Genomic DNA, 17,944 nt, shown 5'->3' on the forward strand with positions numbered 1-17,944 from the left:
GAAAGGGCTTCCTCAACCTTACAGCCAACAACAATAACGTTAATAATAACATTATTAATCATATAAAAACTATAAGAATATTAAGAGGAAATAGAAAAAACCCCCCACATTTTTATTGTTATTATTATTATTGTGTTTCTTATTGTCATTTTTGATTGACAGTTCCAATTTTCAAAGCAAAATCAGCAAAACCTGACTGAAGTTGGCAGCCTACCACGCATCCCAGGTAATGTTGTACCATAGACAGCAAGTAGAGCTGCAACTATTAAACTATTAGCTTTTCAATAAAATTAAATTGAATTCAGGTTTATTTATACATCCTTGATTCACAGCATATAACATGTGTCACTTCACATAGTAAGAAGAACACAATGCAAAATTATTGAGAGAAACCCAACAAATGCAACAATTCCCTTTGAGCACGCTCTTTTACAACAGTGGAAGAAAACAAACAAAAACTCCCCTTTACAAGGAGGAAACGTCCTGCAGCAACTGGCTCAGGAAGGAAACCCCATCTGCACTGGCCAGTTGGGATTTTTGGGGTAAAGGGGAGAGAGAACAGGTTAGTAGACAGAAAATACAGAAATAATGTACAACAAAACAACAACAATTTAAGAGGGAGGTGAGGCTAGTAAGCACAGGTGAGAAACGTGCAGCTCTGCAGCCAGAAATACCTGCAGAAAGGACAAACTACAAACTACAGGAGAGAGAGGACAAAAAGTTAGTGACATGCAATGGTGGCGTATTTATGTATTTAGAAGGAAACAATGGAGGCCTAAAGCAGCGAAACTAAGAGATGGTTCAGTTGACCCTGACTATAAGCTGTATCAAAAAGGAAAGTTTTGAACCCAGTTCTAAAAGTAGAGAGGATGTCTGCCTCCTGAATCTAAACTGGGAGCTGATTCCACAGCAGAGGAGCCTGACAGCTGAACGCTCTGGAAACCACAAGTAAACCTGCACTCTGAGAGCAAAGTGCGCTATTGGAATAAAATGGTTCAATAAAGCCTTTAAGATACAGTGGAGTTGCCAACTATTAGCTTTTAAAATGTGAATTTTTTCTTTTTTCTTTCTTTATCATCCTCTATGACAGTTAACTGAATATCTTTTTTTTTTTTTTATCTCTTTCAGGTTTGAGATACTTCTTCCTTGTAATTACATTTACATTTCATGCTACTTAACATTTGACTTCACTACATTTTCGAGGGACATCTGACAGCTTTTCCTTTTAGGATTGAAGTTTTCCACATTGGATAATATAACATTTTTAAACTACAACATATTGTTAAAGATTCAACCGCTGCTTGATTAAATAGAGATTATTTCCTTTAAATTTCCAATGAATCACGAAAAAAAAAAAGACAACAGTTTTTTTGTATCAGAACTTTGTTTTTTCTCATTTTCTCTTTCGTTAATCATCTCACAACCCCTCACATTTATCTGCTGCCTCTGTATATAAAACTGTGTATAAATGAGTTCCAACTTGCAGCAGCTTCAACAGCAACGTGCTGCTGACACACTGATGCTTCACTATTAATCATATAATGATGTCATGAACAACAATATATCAGTCAGAGGGGACTAATCATTACTTTTATACTTACATTACATTTTTGCTGCTAATAAATGTGTACTTTAACTTAGGTGGGATATTCCATGCATGCTGGAGTATTTTTACATTGCTGTGTTACTAAAGTAAAGAGTCTGAATACTTGTTCCACCACTGACAGTAATAATTCTTCACACATAAAAGAGGCCGGCTAAAGAACTTCAGTTGGAAGCGATGATTGTAATATACTTTCATTTTTCTCAAACAACAGCACCTCAGTCATATTTATAAAAGATTTCTTTATTTATGAAAACGTACAAAAATAATTATTAAACAGAAAATTATAAGACTTCAATTGCTAACATTTGTATTTTTACTGCAGAAAACGAAAATATTGCGTAAGGGAAAAATAATGCAGCAGCAGAAGAGCTTGTACAACATAAACTGCTGTTTTTTTTTTGTTGTTTTTTTTTTCATTTCTAACCATCAATATCCATCAAGTATCATTTTTATTTATTTGGGAGATCCTCTTTCTGTCCAGCAGTAAGGATACATAAGTCCTTCTATAAGACACATTCATCTCAGCCCAAATTCTCTTCTGCAAATTCAATATATGACGATAGTTTTGGAACATACAGCTTGCAGAGTGCAACCAAATGACTGCTTAACACCAACACAGCTGATTAAATATTTAAACTAAAATGCTCATGAGGATAGAAATCTAATTTTCTCCAGAAATGAGTAAATATTTGGGCCTGAACTATGCATAGCAAGTGACGATTTTCTGATACAGTGACATGAAATGTGCTACATGAGCAGATAAACATTTACAGGCGCTGACACTGGCAGTATGACAAATATACAAATGCACAAAATAAAGTCCAATATAGTGAAACAGAATAAAGCAATCACCAGAAAAATCTTATTGAAGTATGTCTTTACAGCTATAAATGAAAAATAATAACCTCATAGCAGCTGTTGAAACTAAACAAGCTTGAGGAGTTTTGCGATACAACATCAGTGAAATGCAGCGGCGGAAATGTTCTTGTGCTCGGTTTGGTGGGCATTGTATAATATTGCTTCTCTAAGCGGCTGCGGAACTTATTTTTGTATACTGGGTCTATTTGGCAGCCAGTCACACACAGCCACTCTCAAATAGTTTAGCCAGCTCTGTGCAGTCCGGGTCAATGAGGTCTGCCGGCTTCTCTCCGCTTTCATTCTCTGCTTCTGTGCTGGCTCCCATTGCCAGCAGGTACCTGAGTGGAAAATGAAACAAAACATGATGAAACAAATTACAGATTCAAGATTCTAGTAAAAAACATAAATTAAAACATGCCAGAGTTAATCATTTGTGCAACTACTTTTCAATGGCTATGATTTATTTCACTGTCTCAGCTCTGTGACCTCAGAATAAGGAAAAGTTAAAGTTCTATTAGATTAACATTTTTCTGTTTTAGATTAGTTTTAAGTTTTCTTTTATCTTGTTTCATGCTGAATGTCATTTTTGCCTAATGTGACAGTTCAATTTGGTCGCTGCTTCATGTTTTTTATGCCCAGCGTCAATATCCAGTGCAGTTACGTGACCTTTTATTTCACTTCGAGGAATGTTTCAAGCACACTTGCGTCACAGTCGGTATTCTAACTTTAAGTTTCACATGTGTGTGGTTTCAAATGCCTCCAACTTTTCTATTTTTAAATAGCTGCTCTGGTCTGTGTTCTCTCAGGTTGAAAAGTCATGCGTTACCTGGCGATTTCTGGGTAGCCGTCGCTGCAGGCCATGTGAAGCGGCGTCCAGCCGTCCTCGTCTCTCTGGTGGACATCAGCTCCATACTTCACCAGCATCTTCACCACCTCCAGGTTTCCCGTCAGCACAGCTTCATGTAGCGCCGCCATACCTGCAGCACACACAGCAACATCATTTACTGTACAACATCAAACTATTGCAATCAGAACTGTTGTGGTATTTCTTCTCATTTCAAATATATCAAAGACCTGAAGATACAACTGCTGAACAGTGGTTAGGAAAAGTAAAAGAAACTTTGCTCACCTGAGTGGAAGAGTGTATCCACGCGGACCTTCCTTGCCCTCATGAACCGACCAATCTGCTCCAAATCTCCTCGTCTAACAATGTCCTGGAAGATGATGTCATTGGGGAAGTGCACAGTTCTTTTTGCTGGTGCGACAGGTATTACAGGTGCAGGCTTTTCCTTTGCTTGTGTGCGCTGTGTCGAACTGTACCGAGACCCTTTGCTGTATGAAGGCACGTATGTTGATGCAGCTTTGGAGGTGGACGTGTAATGTGACGGGGTGTAGTATGTGGAGCTGTACTGCGTTGGCTTGTACTTCGATACCGAGCTGTATGAGGATGTGTACAGAGGTGGCGTGTAATGTGTCGGGGTATAGTGGGTCGGTGTGTGGTACGTTGGTGTGTACTGTGAACTGCGAGTGTACGTTGACACCGGTACGTGGTAGTTGTACTTCATCCCTGCCGTGGTTGCGGCTCTGTCTCCTCCTTTTCTCTTAGCTCAGGAGGATAAAGGCGAGAAATCCAAGGGAACACAACAATCCAATGAAAGAGCAGTATCCTTTTGCTCTGTGTCCTTTTTGTCCTCTCCTTGCTTGGCTTTTATCCTTTTTAGTTTTCTACAGCTCCTGCTGTTACTGGATAACACAAGCCCCTTTTCAAATCCTTTGCTTCACTTCACTGTGTCCAAATCCCCCCTTTTTTAGCTTGTGTGGTCATCTTTTTTCTCACCGGCTTCTCCTTTATCAAACAGAAATAATTTGTGGCACTGTACGTTTGCTGTTGCACTGAACTGATGTGGCAAGTGGGAGAGGATCCCTATATACACTCTGTAGGGCTATTTTAAGGCAGAATATCCAGTGACTTCAGCTTAGAAATGAGTGGCTCCTGACCGGCTCCTCCCACTGTATGTTCACAAGCCCACTGACACCGCTCCCACCCTGAGATCATAAAAAATGTTGACAACCAAAATGTTCCCTTTGAGTCTCTCTTGAGGCAAAAATGTCCAGACGTAAACATCCAAACAGCCATGATTAATATCAGCGATAAATATTGCCAGAATAAGAGCGATGTACCTCAAATGCACATGATGCTTGGTTATTTACTTATTTTGAACTATTACAAGCTGCTCCATGCGTCACTTTTCTGCAGGACAAATAAACAGAAACTGACAGCAGCAGCACATGATTTCCGTTTGTCATGTGTTGTTGATGTGTCTGCTCACGTCATATCTCATGGCACAATGTAATCTTGGGTGTACTGGACATTAGAAAATGATTTAATAACATATTTTTTACTTAGTAGTTCTTTAAATAGCAGTTACTCAATGTTTTTACTCAGTTTGTCCATGTTCCTTCTTATGTTCCCTGTTGACCTGCAGGTCTGTCATGTGACATTTCACACGCTTGCCCTTTGCATCATAACTAGTAAAATTCACCCTCTGAAGAGGTTATCTGTGGGACGGTAGTCATGACCAACACGACTAAACATAACCTCTTCCATTAAAAGCCACTGAAAAGTCACATGCTTGCCAGAAATGCAGCTATTTACAAGGCTGAACTTTTATGTATTATAAGTGCACAATAACTTTCACTCCAGGGTGATACACAGTGTTCTTATAAATGGAAATCTTTTTTTAGTTTCCTCGATTGTATGTTCAGTATATTAACAGCCTAAATTTGTGTGTTTGACATTCAAAATGTAGAGATTTTTCTGACCGTGTGACATGTATACGTGTGAATTGTGCTGTAACATCATGGTAGTGGCACCAGCTGTCCCCAGACAGAACTCTAAGATGGGCAGAGCTGGTTATAGCTGGTTCACAAAAAACCTTTGGAAGAAGACTTGGACATTGCATAGATGCTGCCAATCTCACAGAGGAAATAGCATGGCTGCCATGCTCAGGTTCTTGGTTTCCAAACACAACTACAACCACTTCAAGTGTGACCTTGCTCCAGAATGAACTGTGATTTGAAGCTATGCTTTGCTTGTACTTCTACATACTAGAATACTCAACCTTTGATTTTATTTGTAGAATTAATCATTTAAATGGCATTTGCTTATCAGCCTTTCTCTTTGTACACATGCTTATGTGGTTTCAAGACTGAAAATGCAGAAAACATGCAGTCTTCTTTGTGATGTAACAGAAAAGACAGTTAGTTTTGGGGTATTTCATAGCATGTGTCCAGTTTTGTGGGTTATATGACCATGAGTATTCGATCCATGTATCATGACAGGTGATAAATAATTACATTCACTTGTGTTATGAGCTGACCGCAGCTCTAAATGTTGCTGCAAGTTATTACTCATCGCCTTCCTGCGCTGCTGGTCTTTAAACTGAGGAAACAGGCTTAGAGCTACTGTGTAGACAAATTGAGTGTGCAAAGGCTTGAGGGAAAGACTTCTAGAAGCATGCAGCTGTCAGGTTTCACAGCCTGTCACACAGTATTGGAGGGATTCAGGGGAGTCCCTGAGCAATGGTGGCATGGCTTCCAGCTTCTCCTCAACAAAACAAACAGGAACTTCATCTTGCAGGAAAATGTTTGCCTGCTACAGGCTACACTCTTGGACACATGCCACGAGTGAAGTCTCACACCAGCTCCTTGCTATACATAGTGTCAGGCTAGCCTTCGCATAACTACCTGCCCTTTAGGGGGACATGTTATGGTCTGTCAAATTACCAAGACGTCAGAGTTGAAAACATTCAGGTGTGTGGAACATGTTGAACTACAACTGATTTCACCTCTTTGTGGTGTCCTCAGCTGCTTCAGTGTTATTTTTTAGTTGGTCAGTGTGGTCTGAATTATATTGTTAGGAGATATTCTTAAAGCCAACGTGGGTTTGTGACGAAGGTGAGGCTATTCATGTTGTATTTACTCAGTTAATGGCTCCATTAAATGGTCAGAGTATTATGACCCACCATAAATATGTACAGAATCACTGAGTTCTTTTTGGACTGCAATGAGTAAAATAAAAATCTAGTGGTAAAATACTCGACTTTCTTCTTTTTCTGTATTTTTTGGCCTAAAATAATTCAGATTAAAGTATACAGAGACTAAACTGTCCCTGTACACGCTATACTACACTTGGTGATGTAAGTGTTCATTTTTAATGGGAAAATATAACCCACGAGCGCTGTTAGAACTCCCTGTAAATATATAAACTTCTTAACAACAAAACACAAAAGCAGAATGTTTGGCAAATCACTCAGTTCTCTCAGGTTCCCTCTTGCATGATACATTAACTACTTTTTCATAATAAAAAGTGTTGTTGTTATTTTTTCGCTGACTGTGACGTTGTTTGGTGTTGGATCAGAACCAGTTTTGGTGGTAGAACGACAGCTGTTCACAGGTGCTGCATGTGGATGGGGCATCACATCACCAGCATTTCAGGCCAAAACAAACATGTCAGCATGTCAGCCATTCACTTTCATTTACTACAGGAACCCAGCCATTACCCAATGCTAGCTTTATAAAATACATTGAATGGCTGTAGTGTTGTTGTCATCTGAAGTGACATTAACCGTACTTAACCTGTCCTTCCTTTGTTTTGCTTGTGTGTCGTCCACTTCCTGCCATATGTGACTGTTTCACTGTAACCTATCTCACTGAATATAGGCAGCTGCTCAGTTGTACATCATTTCATTGTCTACCAACTCTATTATCTATTGATTTTTGGTGAATTAACAACTTTTTGACAGTGTTTGCCTCCTTTCATGCAAATTTCCCACCAAAACACTTTCACTATTTTGCAGAAACACTGTCGCTTCGTTTAGCTCTGCCCAATACAATTGTGATTGGTGTAAAGAAATACAAGCCAGATCACTTTTCTTATTGCAGAATGATACTAAGGTGCAGCCCATGCTGTTCTGCAGAACAGTCTAGCTGTGCGAGACTAGTTTCATGGTGACACACAGCAGAGAGCCTGAGGTGAAGGTGAAACAGAGCGCAGACGAGAGTAGAGCAGCAACAAAGCAGTAGAAACTTTCACACCAGGCTGAAATGACACATGCAAAGAAAACACTTTGCTTTTGCTGAATGTTCCGGACTACACTTTCGCTTTTGCAGTGTGGTGATTACTCTCATTTTCTTAAAAAATGCAGGGAGGCCCTAGATTGTCAACAGGAGGGACTTACTTGCATTAATGTCCACCATCATCTTTATGTGACCAGGGGGAAAAACAACTGAGGGCAAGTCTCTTATTCACAATACTAGAAAAGATGTAAAAACAATATTTGTCTTATTGTTTTTCCACTGTTTAGGAACTACATTTTTAACATTATGTTATTTTGTTACACAGTGCTGCCCATTTATTGTCACACCCTCATTCCAGGATGGAATTATGACTATATCCGGGATATTCCAATAAGCCGGCTTCAAGATTAGCGTACCTAATTGATGCCAGACAGTGTGTGAACAACTCAGTGAAGCAGATCTCAGGTGAGCAGGTAACTGACAAAAAAACACACTGCCTTCCACGGCTGACCTCGGTGTGATAATCTGCCACGCATGACCGATGCTCGGCCTGTGAGCTGTAACGATTGGCCGACCATGACTTTAAATGGGCAAAAGTTATTCCTGGAATCAATTTTGGGGAACTTCGTGATGAGAAAAAATGGGATTATGACATATGTGTTATTCTATGACAATAAACAGATTGTTTTACTACAGGGAAAAGGTAGAAATGATTCAGACTTCAATATTTTCTGATTATAAACGGGATATTCTATGAAGTGGTATGACAGTAAGTGGGCAGAACTGTATATATTGTGGTGTGTTTTGTGGTATTAACATATACGTTGCACAAAGACAAAGCAGATGCATTAAGGAAAACGTAAGCATTTACTAACAGGCACACCAGATCGGCTACCGAAATATATAACAAAGAAGTTCAAATTACATCACACAAAGAAACCAGATTTTTTACTTTTGACTTTTGCTAAGGAAGTCATTACTCCACAACGATACAATACTGATGTTCAAAATCTTGTATACAACAAATACATTTATTTAGAATTGTGAACATCAGCTTTAAAATATTTACATCTACATTGATTCACGCAAAATGTTTTATGGAACTGAGTTAAAAGATGGCAGTGTTTCAACGTTTTACCTAAAAATAGCCTAAAAACAAACTTTCCAGATCATGTAGTCGACAATTTGTCCGCCTTTAGTCACGCATGTGACTTTGCTGCAGTGTCCGGACGTTTCACTGTGACGTACTCAAAGACAAACAGCTCAGAAGACACAAGGCTGAAGCCAGAACAATGAGAATTTTAATAGTGGCCTGTCACAGAGGCTTATCAGTGGGCTATACATGTTACAAAAAAGCCAGCTATGCATTCCTTAACACTCCGCTTGACTCGCGTGATGTAGGTAAGAGGCAGGTTGGATGTGACTTTAACGTCTAAAAATAAGAGCTGTGAAGCATCCTGTCTGTGTAGAGCATGTTATGAATGCAGGCCGCTATCCTCATAAACATTGTTGTTTAAAAAGGTCAGTGTAACACAAGTCATATGTATTTTTGAAAATTCAGTTCGAATAAGCCATAAGCATGAGTGTACTTTCACAGCTTTTGTTACGAGGGCACAGGGGGTCTTGGAAACGCCAACCATCGCCGCCGATTTTTCTCTGCGTCTTTAATGAGGTTTTACTCAGAGCCTGGGCATGAGGCTTTTTCTCAGAAACCATTTCGCTCTACTGGGTACATGCAATACAACACTGACAACAGGAGCAGGGGTGTATTTCTTAACAGGCAGCATATGAACACTTCACCGCGTTGTGGGGGATTAGTCCCGAGTCTGGATCCTCGCAGGCCCGGCGGGAGATGCTCACTTGGGCCGAAAAAGTGTCCGGTTACGGCACGCGCAGTGGGCAGAAAAAGAGGAGTTGGAATCTAAATCAGGAGACAGTAATCCTCTGTCGTTTGGTGAGAAAGAAGGACACCGTGATGCAGTGGAGCTGGTTCCATCTTGGGAAGTTCAAAGCGAGGCTGCATGAGAAGTCTGGGTCAGCTCCTGGTAAAGGCTGATATTCAGTGTCAGCATTAAAGAATAGAGTGAAATAATTGTGTCAGTAGATCTGTTCCAGTTTTTCTCAGCCCTTGAATTCTCAGGTTTATGGATGCTGGACGAGCATCACATCCCCAAAGTTATTCTACTTTTGTTTTATTCAATAGCAAAGTTAGTTTGGGAGCAACACATGTACTCCATCCAAGTAACTTTTATACCTTCATGGTGAGTGCTTTTTCATTTGGTTGAATTACTTAAAAAAAAATAACAACTGATGTAATAGCAAAAAAAAAGGCCAAATATTAAGGAAGTATGTCAGTTTCAAACACAAATAAAGCTGCTCCAAACATCGCAGCTGAGCTCAATAGCACTTTGAATAAAAGAAGTCCTTCTCTTTACCGTGTTCCTCGGTAGAAAACAAATTCCATTATGTCCTGCAGGGAATAACAACAGCTCTCCCAAGTCATTTGATCCAGCCCTGTGAATTGTTCAGGAATTTCAATTAAACAGAAGCTGACACAGTAAATATCTTCAAGCCTACGAGACGAGATCAAGGGGCGTGAGTCGAATTCACAAACGGATGAGTCTCCACACGGAGCCCAGTGAGAACATTAGAGAAGCCAACACAGAGGAAATTGAGCCATTTGCTGTTGAAAATGAGCCCAACGGCCATCTGGCCCTACATACGTGGGATGACCCTCGTGGTTCCCATGCCTCGGGTCTCTTAAGTTGCTGAAGGCCTGCAGTCATGAGCTCATAGTTTCCATGGGAATTAGTCAATATTTATTAGCACTGGCTGAATAAATATGTGTGATCTAGTATCATAATTGTTAAATAACATGTTTGATCCTTTTCTAGCCTTTTTTTTTAAAAAAAAGAAAAAAAAGTGAGACCCATATAAAATCATAACTTTAACAGCTAGATCCAAGAAACCCTGTTACAAAAGGACCTCAAAGAGTTATCATAGCTTTTTTAGTTAGTTTTTTTAATACAAAGAGGGTTGCAAATGTGATAAACTTAATCATATTTAGGCTAAAAAGAATAATCCAGTACAACATCTTGGAGGAAGTGCAGTAGGCATCACTTTCCTTTACATGAAAGAATTACAATTCTTTTTATATGACAGTTTATTATTTATTGCATTATTATTTTTTTACTATTACAATTATAATTTTACATTAAAAAAAACAAAACAAATACAATTATATCTATTTCAATATCTGTGATGAAGCTTCCTATGGATCCAGATACTTTAAGAATAACTAGTGGACTATTATTATAAATAATTTCTGAGCTATGTGAAAGAGTTGTCTCTGAGGAATGACATTAATCACACGCTTGGATATATGCTGTGTATTTTTACCTTGGCGTAATGGAGCCTATGCAGTGTTTTACATTGCATAAGATGGCGCGAGGCGTTGTTTGAACATTTGTGTATTTGACTTTTTTCCCATGTGCCATCTGGTATTTGAATGACTATTTCTTTTTGTTCCCAGCTGACCTTAAAACTTTAATAAAAAGGATTGTATTGACAGTTGGGTGTCATATAGGACATGGTGGTGATATGATGACAGTAGTTGTCTTTAAATTTCCAAACCTGTTAAACGTGTAATTTGTTAATATCCGAAAAAAATACTATTTGGGAGATTAAATTTTTTATAATATGCAGAAGCAGTAAATGTATGATCGATACATAGAACTTTAACGCTACGGATTCCGGGCAGTCCATGTGAAGAAATCTTATTAAAACTGGATAGGGTGAATTTTGTTTTCTTTTTGTGTGTGTGATTTTCGAAGGTGAGTGACTATGTCTTTAAAACCCAGCTTGATTTATGCACACCAGCCACATTACCTTACATGAGAAGAGTGTTTTGTGTACAGGTGAGCATCTAGAAATGAATAAACGTCTTCTGTTTTATGCACCTAGACTTTCCACTGTGTTTCATGGAGCTTAACATACTTTTAAATCATTAGTTTCCATCACATACGTCATGTGGACCGCCAACAGGTGCAGACGGGCGGAGGTGAACGAACTCTCCAGACTGGTCGCTGGGAGTGTAAATTTGCTTTATGTTCCAAGAGGAAGAACAACAGCTCAGGCCACGTCTAAATGTTGGCATAAGAAAGGGCAAAGGATTTAAACCCAGACACCTCCTGACTGTACATATCTCCACATAAACACTTTACACTCCAATATTTTCCAGTGACCCATGTAACCCAAAATTAAAAGGCTTCCAGTAAAGCTGTAAATAAATTGTCCCATGAGAGGGTTCACGGCTTTTTAAAATTGTTGAGAATAGTAGTCACTATGTCGTCCAGTGGTCAACACGAAGTTGAGAGAAAATGATTCTGATAATGAAGCTGCTGCTCCACTGAGGGAAGCTGACATTGACTGTGTATAAAGAACGCTGCCATGCGAAGAGGTAAAAGCAGTAAACAGGCGCGGCAGCTGTCCGGGACACAGTGAGCGCTCAGACTTAGCTCAGATGGAAGTGGGAGTAGCACAGAGGCTGGCTGACTGTTTGTGTGGGGATAAGGTTACCTTAGCTGAAGGCTGCATCCATGGAAAAGGAGGTCAGAGGTGAAAAGTTGTGCATACATGTGTCTAATTTTTTGATGCGATTGCACAATGGGGGTGTGCGTTTCAATGTGGAAGTGAAAAAGAGGACGTCCATCCAGGGAACCTCCTCCTGCTGCACCAGGTTGCACAAGGTTACGGTGAATTAACTTCCTGGATTTGGGAGAGCTCAAACAATTACATATGGAGGACATCAAACAGGTGGACCCACTAAGTGTAACCTTTACTCAGCATATGAAGGACAATGGAGGATCACACTTTTATACAAGGGAATAACCCGGTGTGCCTTTAACCTGCTGCCTTTATACATGCAGGCAATAAAAATATATTATATGCACTGTGTATTTACCATTCCAAGCCTCAAAACTGACAATATCTCTTGATCTTTACGAAACCGACGTGTCAAATCCTCTACACAAACTCTTATATAAACACCTTATTATGTCATACATGTCACATGAGGCTCTTCCTCTCTAATATCAAGGCTCTAAAGGGTTCTAGGCACAAATCTGACCTGTGCACTGCTGCAGCTACTGTAACGTCCCAGCACACCTCCTTAGCGAGCCTCACACCAAGAAGACAAATGGGTCATTAAATACCATCCTTCTGATAAATAACTCGGTGGTGTCTTCCCAATTAATTTTAAAGCAAGTTAGTTCGAAGCCCTGGCATTAAATCGAGGTCACAGTTTGCATATTGTATGGACCAATTCACAATTTAAATGAGGATGAGTGTTTGCTGGAGGGAAGGAAGAGGTCATCTGAAAAAGAAATTTAAAAGAACAGATGTGCTTAGGTTTTTGTAACCACTTATCCATCGTAGTTTGTTAACAAAATGTGGAGTTGGATTGCAGAATATTGCAGCCTTATAAATATCAGTACACTATCTGCTTATGTTCATCAAAATCACAATAGGAAGTATAATCCTTACGCAAAAATACTTTGGGATTGAACATAAAAAGGTCTATTTGAGCTGCAGGCACAGTAAAGTGCTTTTTTTTTTTCTTCAGGAGTCTCCTTTAGTTTTCTGGTTTAGTGACGGCAGCTTAGAGCCTGGATTTTGTCAATTTTGGTAAAATTCAAAACATAAAGTTACTCCTATAGCATTGTGCGTGTGATGTTCAAATTTTTCTGCTGCATCTCAGCCCCTGTTTCCTTTGAGTAGCATTACAGAGTAAAGAAAAGGACAGAACTGTAGTCGCGTAATGACAAGATCCTTTTTCAAATTTTATGTTTAGGTGAAGCAAAGTTGGAAAATTTGGTAGATTTCTCTTTAAATTATATTTTAGCAACACAAAGTGATCATTTGAGAGATACAGGATGATTTAAGTCCATACAACTTAAAGTCGTGGTATTAATGTCACATTGTTAACTCAATTTGGATGAACTTTTTTCAGTTGTGTGTTATCAATTTAAACAATACATCGTTGATCCAACATTTCCCTTTTCTCTGAGTGTACTAAATGAAAAAGAATATAAAAGAACATCAAATGAACAATTTTTCAACTTGCTTATCTTATCCATTCCCTCTTATCACTCTTACTTTAGAGTAAGAATTGCTAGTTAACCATCTCAAATACATGCAGCGCCTTCACAAACTGTCCTGTAAATGTGTTTGGATATGAATATAAATGTGTAAAGACATTCTGTGTGGTGTGACCAGTGAAATCATGTAGGATATTTCTCATGAATACAGTAATCTGTCATATACAGCTGCTGAAACTTCTAATACCTCTGCAAGGGAAAATGCACCTTTAATGCAGGAATAGCAATGCTGCAATGATAGAGGGATGATAGAGAATTGCAGGAACTGAATTAATGCAAAATAATCATTTGTGAAGTGCGGATACATAAAACCCTATAAATTTAGGTTAATTACTGTACAAGGTGGCTGAGAATCTCTGTGTAACATGAGTGTCTCTTTGCATGAACCAGCAAGATGAGGTTGACACGATGACCTCACCGCTGCATCTGAAGACCAGAAACAGCGCTGCCTCCATAAGGCCAAGTCAAAGGCAGGATATTCCCAGAATGCATTTCACAGGGGTCAATATGCTAATTTTAGCACGGCAGCCAATGGCAGTAGAGGAGTTGTGCTCCACATACAGGAGGGGCTGGATCAGGTTACTTTGTGGAGACACGAACAGCGTACGTGCAGCAGTTAGGGAGTGGACGGCGGACTGAACTGGGCCTGTCGGGCTGAACCGTCCCTCCTCATATATGTCACAGCCCCCTTTTCTGATCCACTATAGATGCCATAAGTATTGATCATGTGACTGCTCTCTGGGGGGCGGTGGGGCATGCCTGCTTGTAATAGGAATCCTACACGTCTGTCAGGGCACATCTCTTCACACATCATAACTTTGGGAACAGTAGTAAATCCATCATCTCCCCCATGACCCAGCGTTTGAACCTGAAGGCAGAACAGGACCATCCTTGGGCAAAGTGTACAGTGTCTGAAGTGGCCCACAGGAATGCACTCCAAGCACTCTCCTGTTCCCTGGCAGCTTCGCACACACTTTTGTAGCAAACGTTTAAATAGGTGTTATGTCACTTTGTGGTTTTGCCTTTTGATGACATGCATCCAAATATAAAAAATAACCCGCCTGTTATTTAATTATACCCCCACACCTTATTTCTACTGTATAACTCCTGATATATGTGCATGTACCACAGTATCAGTTCCTGTGTGCCAGATAGCTGCAGCTCAGAATATTCTGTTCCCTCCTGTCAAGACCAGCCTCCTGGTTAAGTAATGTGATTAATAAACCATGAGTCGACTGAGGCGCGGTTCTATCCTCAGAGCAGGAGTGGGTTTGCATTTTGGCACCCCGCAGCTGAAGCCATATCCATTCATAGATGCCTCTGCGGACCCTGCAGAGGCCAAGAAAGCACACATATCATTCAGCATGTAAGCGCTTGGGGCCTGAGGGAATGGTGCAAACCCTGGAAATATTGTACCCCACACTGGTGTCACATATGCACATGTTAATGAAGACTTAGCACAGTCGCGGCGACTAACGACGCTCAAAAGTGATGGTGGAGAGGAGATCAGACAGGTACAAATTAAGGGATATTAACAGCTAGTCCTCCATATAAATACATTCAAAACATGCGACACACATGCACAAACAAACTCACAGAAAGTGCAGGCAGGCGGATAATGAAGTTGAACACTTGATCTGGGACTCAGTCTATACGTTAGTCTGTGCTAAGAACAGAGATGAAAGCTTGTGAGCTGGTGGCAGGCCGTCGGCGTTAGCCGCAGTGTCAGGTGTTACAGATTCCCACATGGATCTGATGTGCCGTTTGGTGTTCCTGTGAACTTCCTGTCAAAATTCAGATCCGCATAATCCGCCCTGTCGACAGCAGTTGCTGTGAACTAAGTGAACCCGATGTATACCGCCCTGCTCTTGAATTTAAACCTTTATAATTTGCTCAGCTTGTCCCCATTCGCCTGCTGGCAGGTGAAAACCTCTGCAAAGTGTCAGGCTGTCAGGGGCGGTGAAAATGATGACAGTGCACCATCTGACATCCATGAAAGAGGTCAAAAAGACAACAACAGAGATACAGAGTTATAGTTATTTGTGACTTAAAAAAAATAAAAAAATAAAAAAATGAAAAAATAAGTCACGAAAGCCACATGACCATGAAACTGGCTCAATAAAATGGATTCCAGCTCTATCACTTGTTAGTTAATATTATTAGTCTCACCTGTATGATGCTTACTACAAGTTCAAACGTTTTGCCTGTTTGTAAATTCCTTTGTTGATTTACATTTTAGAATATTTTTGCTGTAGGTTCTGGAGCAGTTTCCATTTGTTTTGCAGTTAGACAGAGTAGGAGTGACACATACTGAGGTGACAGAGACTAGGAATGACATATAAGCCCTGATCCAAACTGGGAACTTGCAGTGAGTCTAATGAGCGCCGTCTGTTCTCTGCTGCCAGGACTCCCCCACGTCTCTGAACTTTTTTTTTCTGCACAACCATCATTTCAGGTATGATGTAAAAAATTAGGCTGGTTTCATCAGCCCTCTATAGTTGAGAAGCTTGAAACATCAATAGTGTCATATACTGATGGGATCCCTTGTGGGTAAGAGTCTTTTTTTTTTTTTTTTACTTTTTAAATTCAATTCATTAGGTGGAGGACAGTTGAGAGCTTTTCGGCAAACTACAAACAAGTAACCTTGCAGTTAAAGAGAGCAGCAGAAGAAGCGTGTGAGCAGTGAACAGCGTGACTTGAAACCATGCAATTCTCATTACGGTTTTCCTTTTAAACAATATGCATCCTCTGAAAGTTTAGGCGATGATTTAAATTCTGACAAAAGGAGATGTATAGCAACCAAGATGTTGGAGACAATACAGTAAACAACACAGTAAACTATCTCACTTTAAAAACAGCAACAACAAAATGGATAGAAGACAAAGCAAGCATTTTCTTGGTGGAACTAAAAGCAAAAATGACCCAACTAACCAGTAACCACAAGGAACCTATTCGTCTTTCAACTCCTTTGTGTCTGTTGTATATAGGAAATAAATTAATGCAGTAAATCTTTTCATTTGTAGGTATTCCTCTGCTGTGTGGGAGTCAGGAAGCAGCCAGTGCCTACTGATGGTTTATTTTATTATGGGCAGACATCAGATAAAAAAAAAAAAAAAAGCACAGAATAAATGTTTAATAAAGTGTGCAGATTGTAAGAGAACTTCCCCAGAAATAAAACTACAAAACTTGAAATTGTGTTTTCATATTAAATATGTGCAAAAATGTTTAAGTGTTTTTTCAGACTATATATAATAAGGCTTCCTTTAAATTACGATAAGCTTTCATTAATCCCACAAGGGGGAAATTTGCATTATGACAGCAGCAAAGGGGATAGTGCAAGAAATATTAGTAGAAAAATGAAAACAAACACAAAACATACACAAGTACAAGTTCATACAGTTCATATTCCTCGATGTAGGGATAATAAAGTTGTGAATATTTATAACATTGCACAGATTTTATCTATATTGCGAAGATTTGTTCATAAGTAGAAAAGTAGTCTTGCATATGTAGAAATAACGACAGCGCAGTTTTTCCTAAACGTTTACTCTAAAATAAGGCATGAAGAAGGGTTAGATAAACATTTAAAGCTTTTATACCTTTACAAATTCAATTTCGCATTGATTCATAAAGGTATAAATTCAGTTTGTGCTGTTGGCTGAACAAAATCAGTCAACCCAGACTTCATTTTTTATTTTTCCTGAAATAAATGGATAATCAACAGCTTCATCCACCAAACACATCTGAACATTTACACGCTACTGTATGTTGTAATTTATGTTCTAAACTAAGCCTTTTAGTGTCACTTAAAGTCCACCATATTAATAAACCGCAGCCTCCATGTGTTAACCTTTGCATTTTTGCATCACACGCAGTCGTCATAAGATCTGCACCAACATGAGATTGACCCGATAAATGCATCCGGGGTGTGGAGACCTTGAATAAGTACAAGTTATGTCATTCAATTAACTCTTAGATAATGGAAAATGAAACTGATATCCCCTGATGTAGTGGCAAAGGAGATCACAGCCAGATGGCACTAAGTTTCCATGCAGCTCTGTCTGAAGTCTGTCCTCTAGTGGTTTAAAGTGAAATCACTGATCCTCACACAGCAGAAGCCTCCTAATCATGTCGACTCTACCAAGACCTGATTAACATTTCAGAGTCTGAGGCCAATAAAAGCACACAGACGTTTTTCCTTTTGGGCACATTGGCAACAAATCTGCAGATGAAAGAAAGAGAA

At 39.5% G+C, this 17,944-nt stretch overlaps 1 protein-coding gene across 1 annotated transcript; it reads right to left on the reverse strand.

Moving 5' to 3' along the window:
• Positions 1-2,036: 2,036 nt before the first annotated feature.
• Positions 2,037-4,378, reverse strand: ppp1r27a (protein phosphatase 1, regulatory subunit 27a). Its single transcript, XM_008305546.1, has 3 exons — positions 3,594-4,378; positions 3,291-3,441; positions 2,037-2,802 (listed from the first exon to the last, which is right to left on the reverse strand). Exons 1-3 carry the CDS (start codon positions 4,027-4,029, stop codon positions 2,682-2,684), a joined length of 708 nt encoding a protein of 235 aa, XP_008303768.1. The 5' UTR covers positions 4,030-4,378; the 3' UTR covers positions 2,037-2,681.
• Between the last annotated feature and the right edge of the window lie 13,566 nt (positions 4,379-17,944).

This window comes from Stegastes partitus, unplaced genomic scaffold, assembly GCF_000690725.1.
Source record: "Stegastes partitus isolate 25-593 unplaced genomic scaffold, Stegastes_partitus-1.0.2 Scaffold43, whole genome shotgun sequence".
Lineage (NCBI taxonomy): Eukaryota > Metazoa > Chordata > Actinopteri > Pomacentridae > Stegastes > Stegastes partitus.

Bases quoted from the DNA above. Each gene is read 5' to 3' on its own strand.
- ppp1r27a (XM_008305546.1), bottom strand. From the start codon at position 4,029: ATGAAGTACAACTACCACGTACCGGTGTCAACGTACACTCGCAGTTCA. The intron at 3,442-3,593 runs GTGAGCAAAGTT...TGTGTGCTGCAG, and splicing joins GGATACACTCTTCCACTCAG to GTATGGCGGCGCTACATGAA. The intron at 2,803-3,290 runs GTAACGCATGAC...TTTTCCACTCAG, and splicing joins GGCTACCCAGAAATCGCCAG to GTACCTGCTGGCAATGGGAG.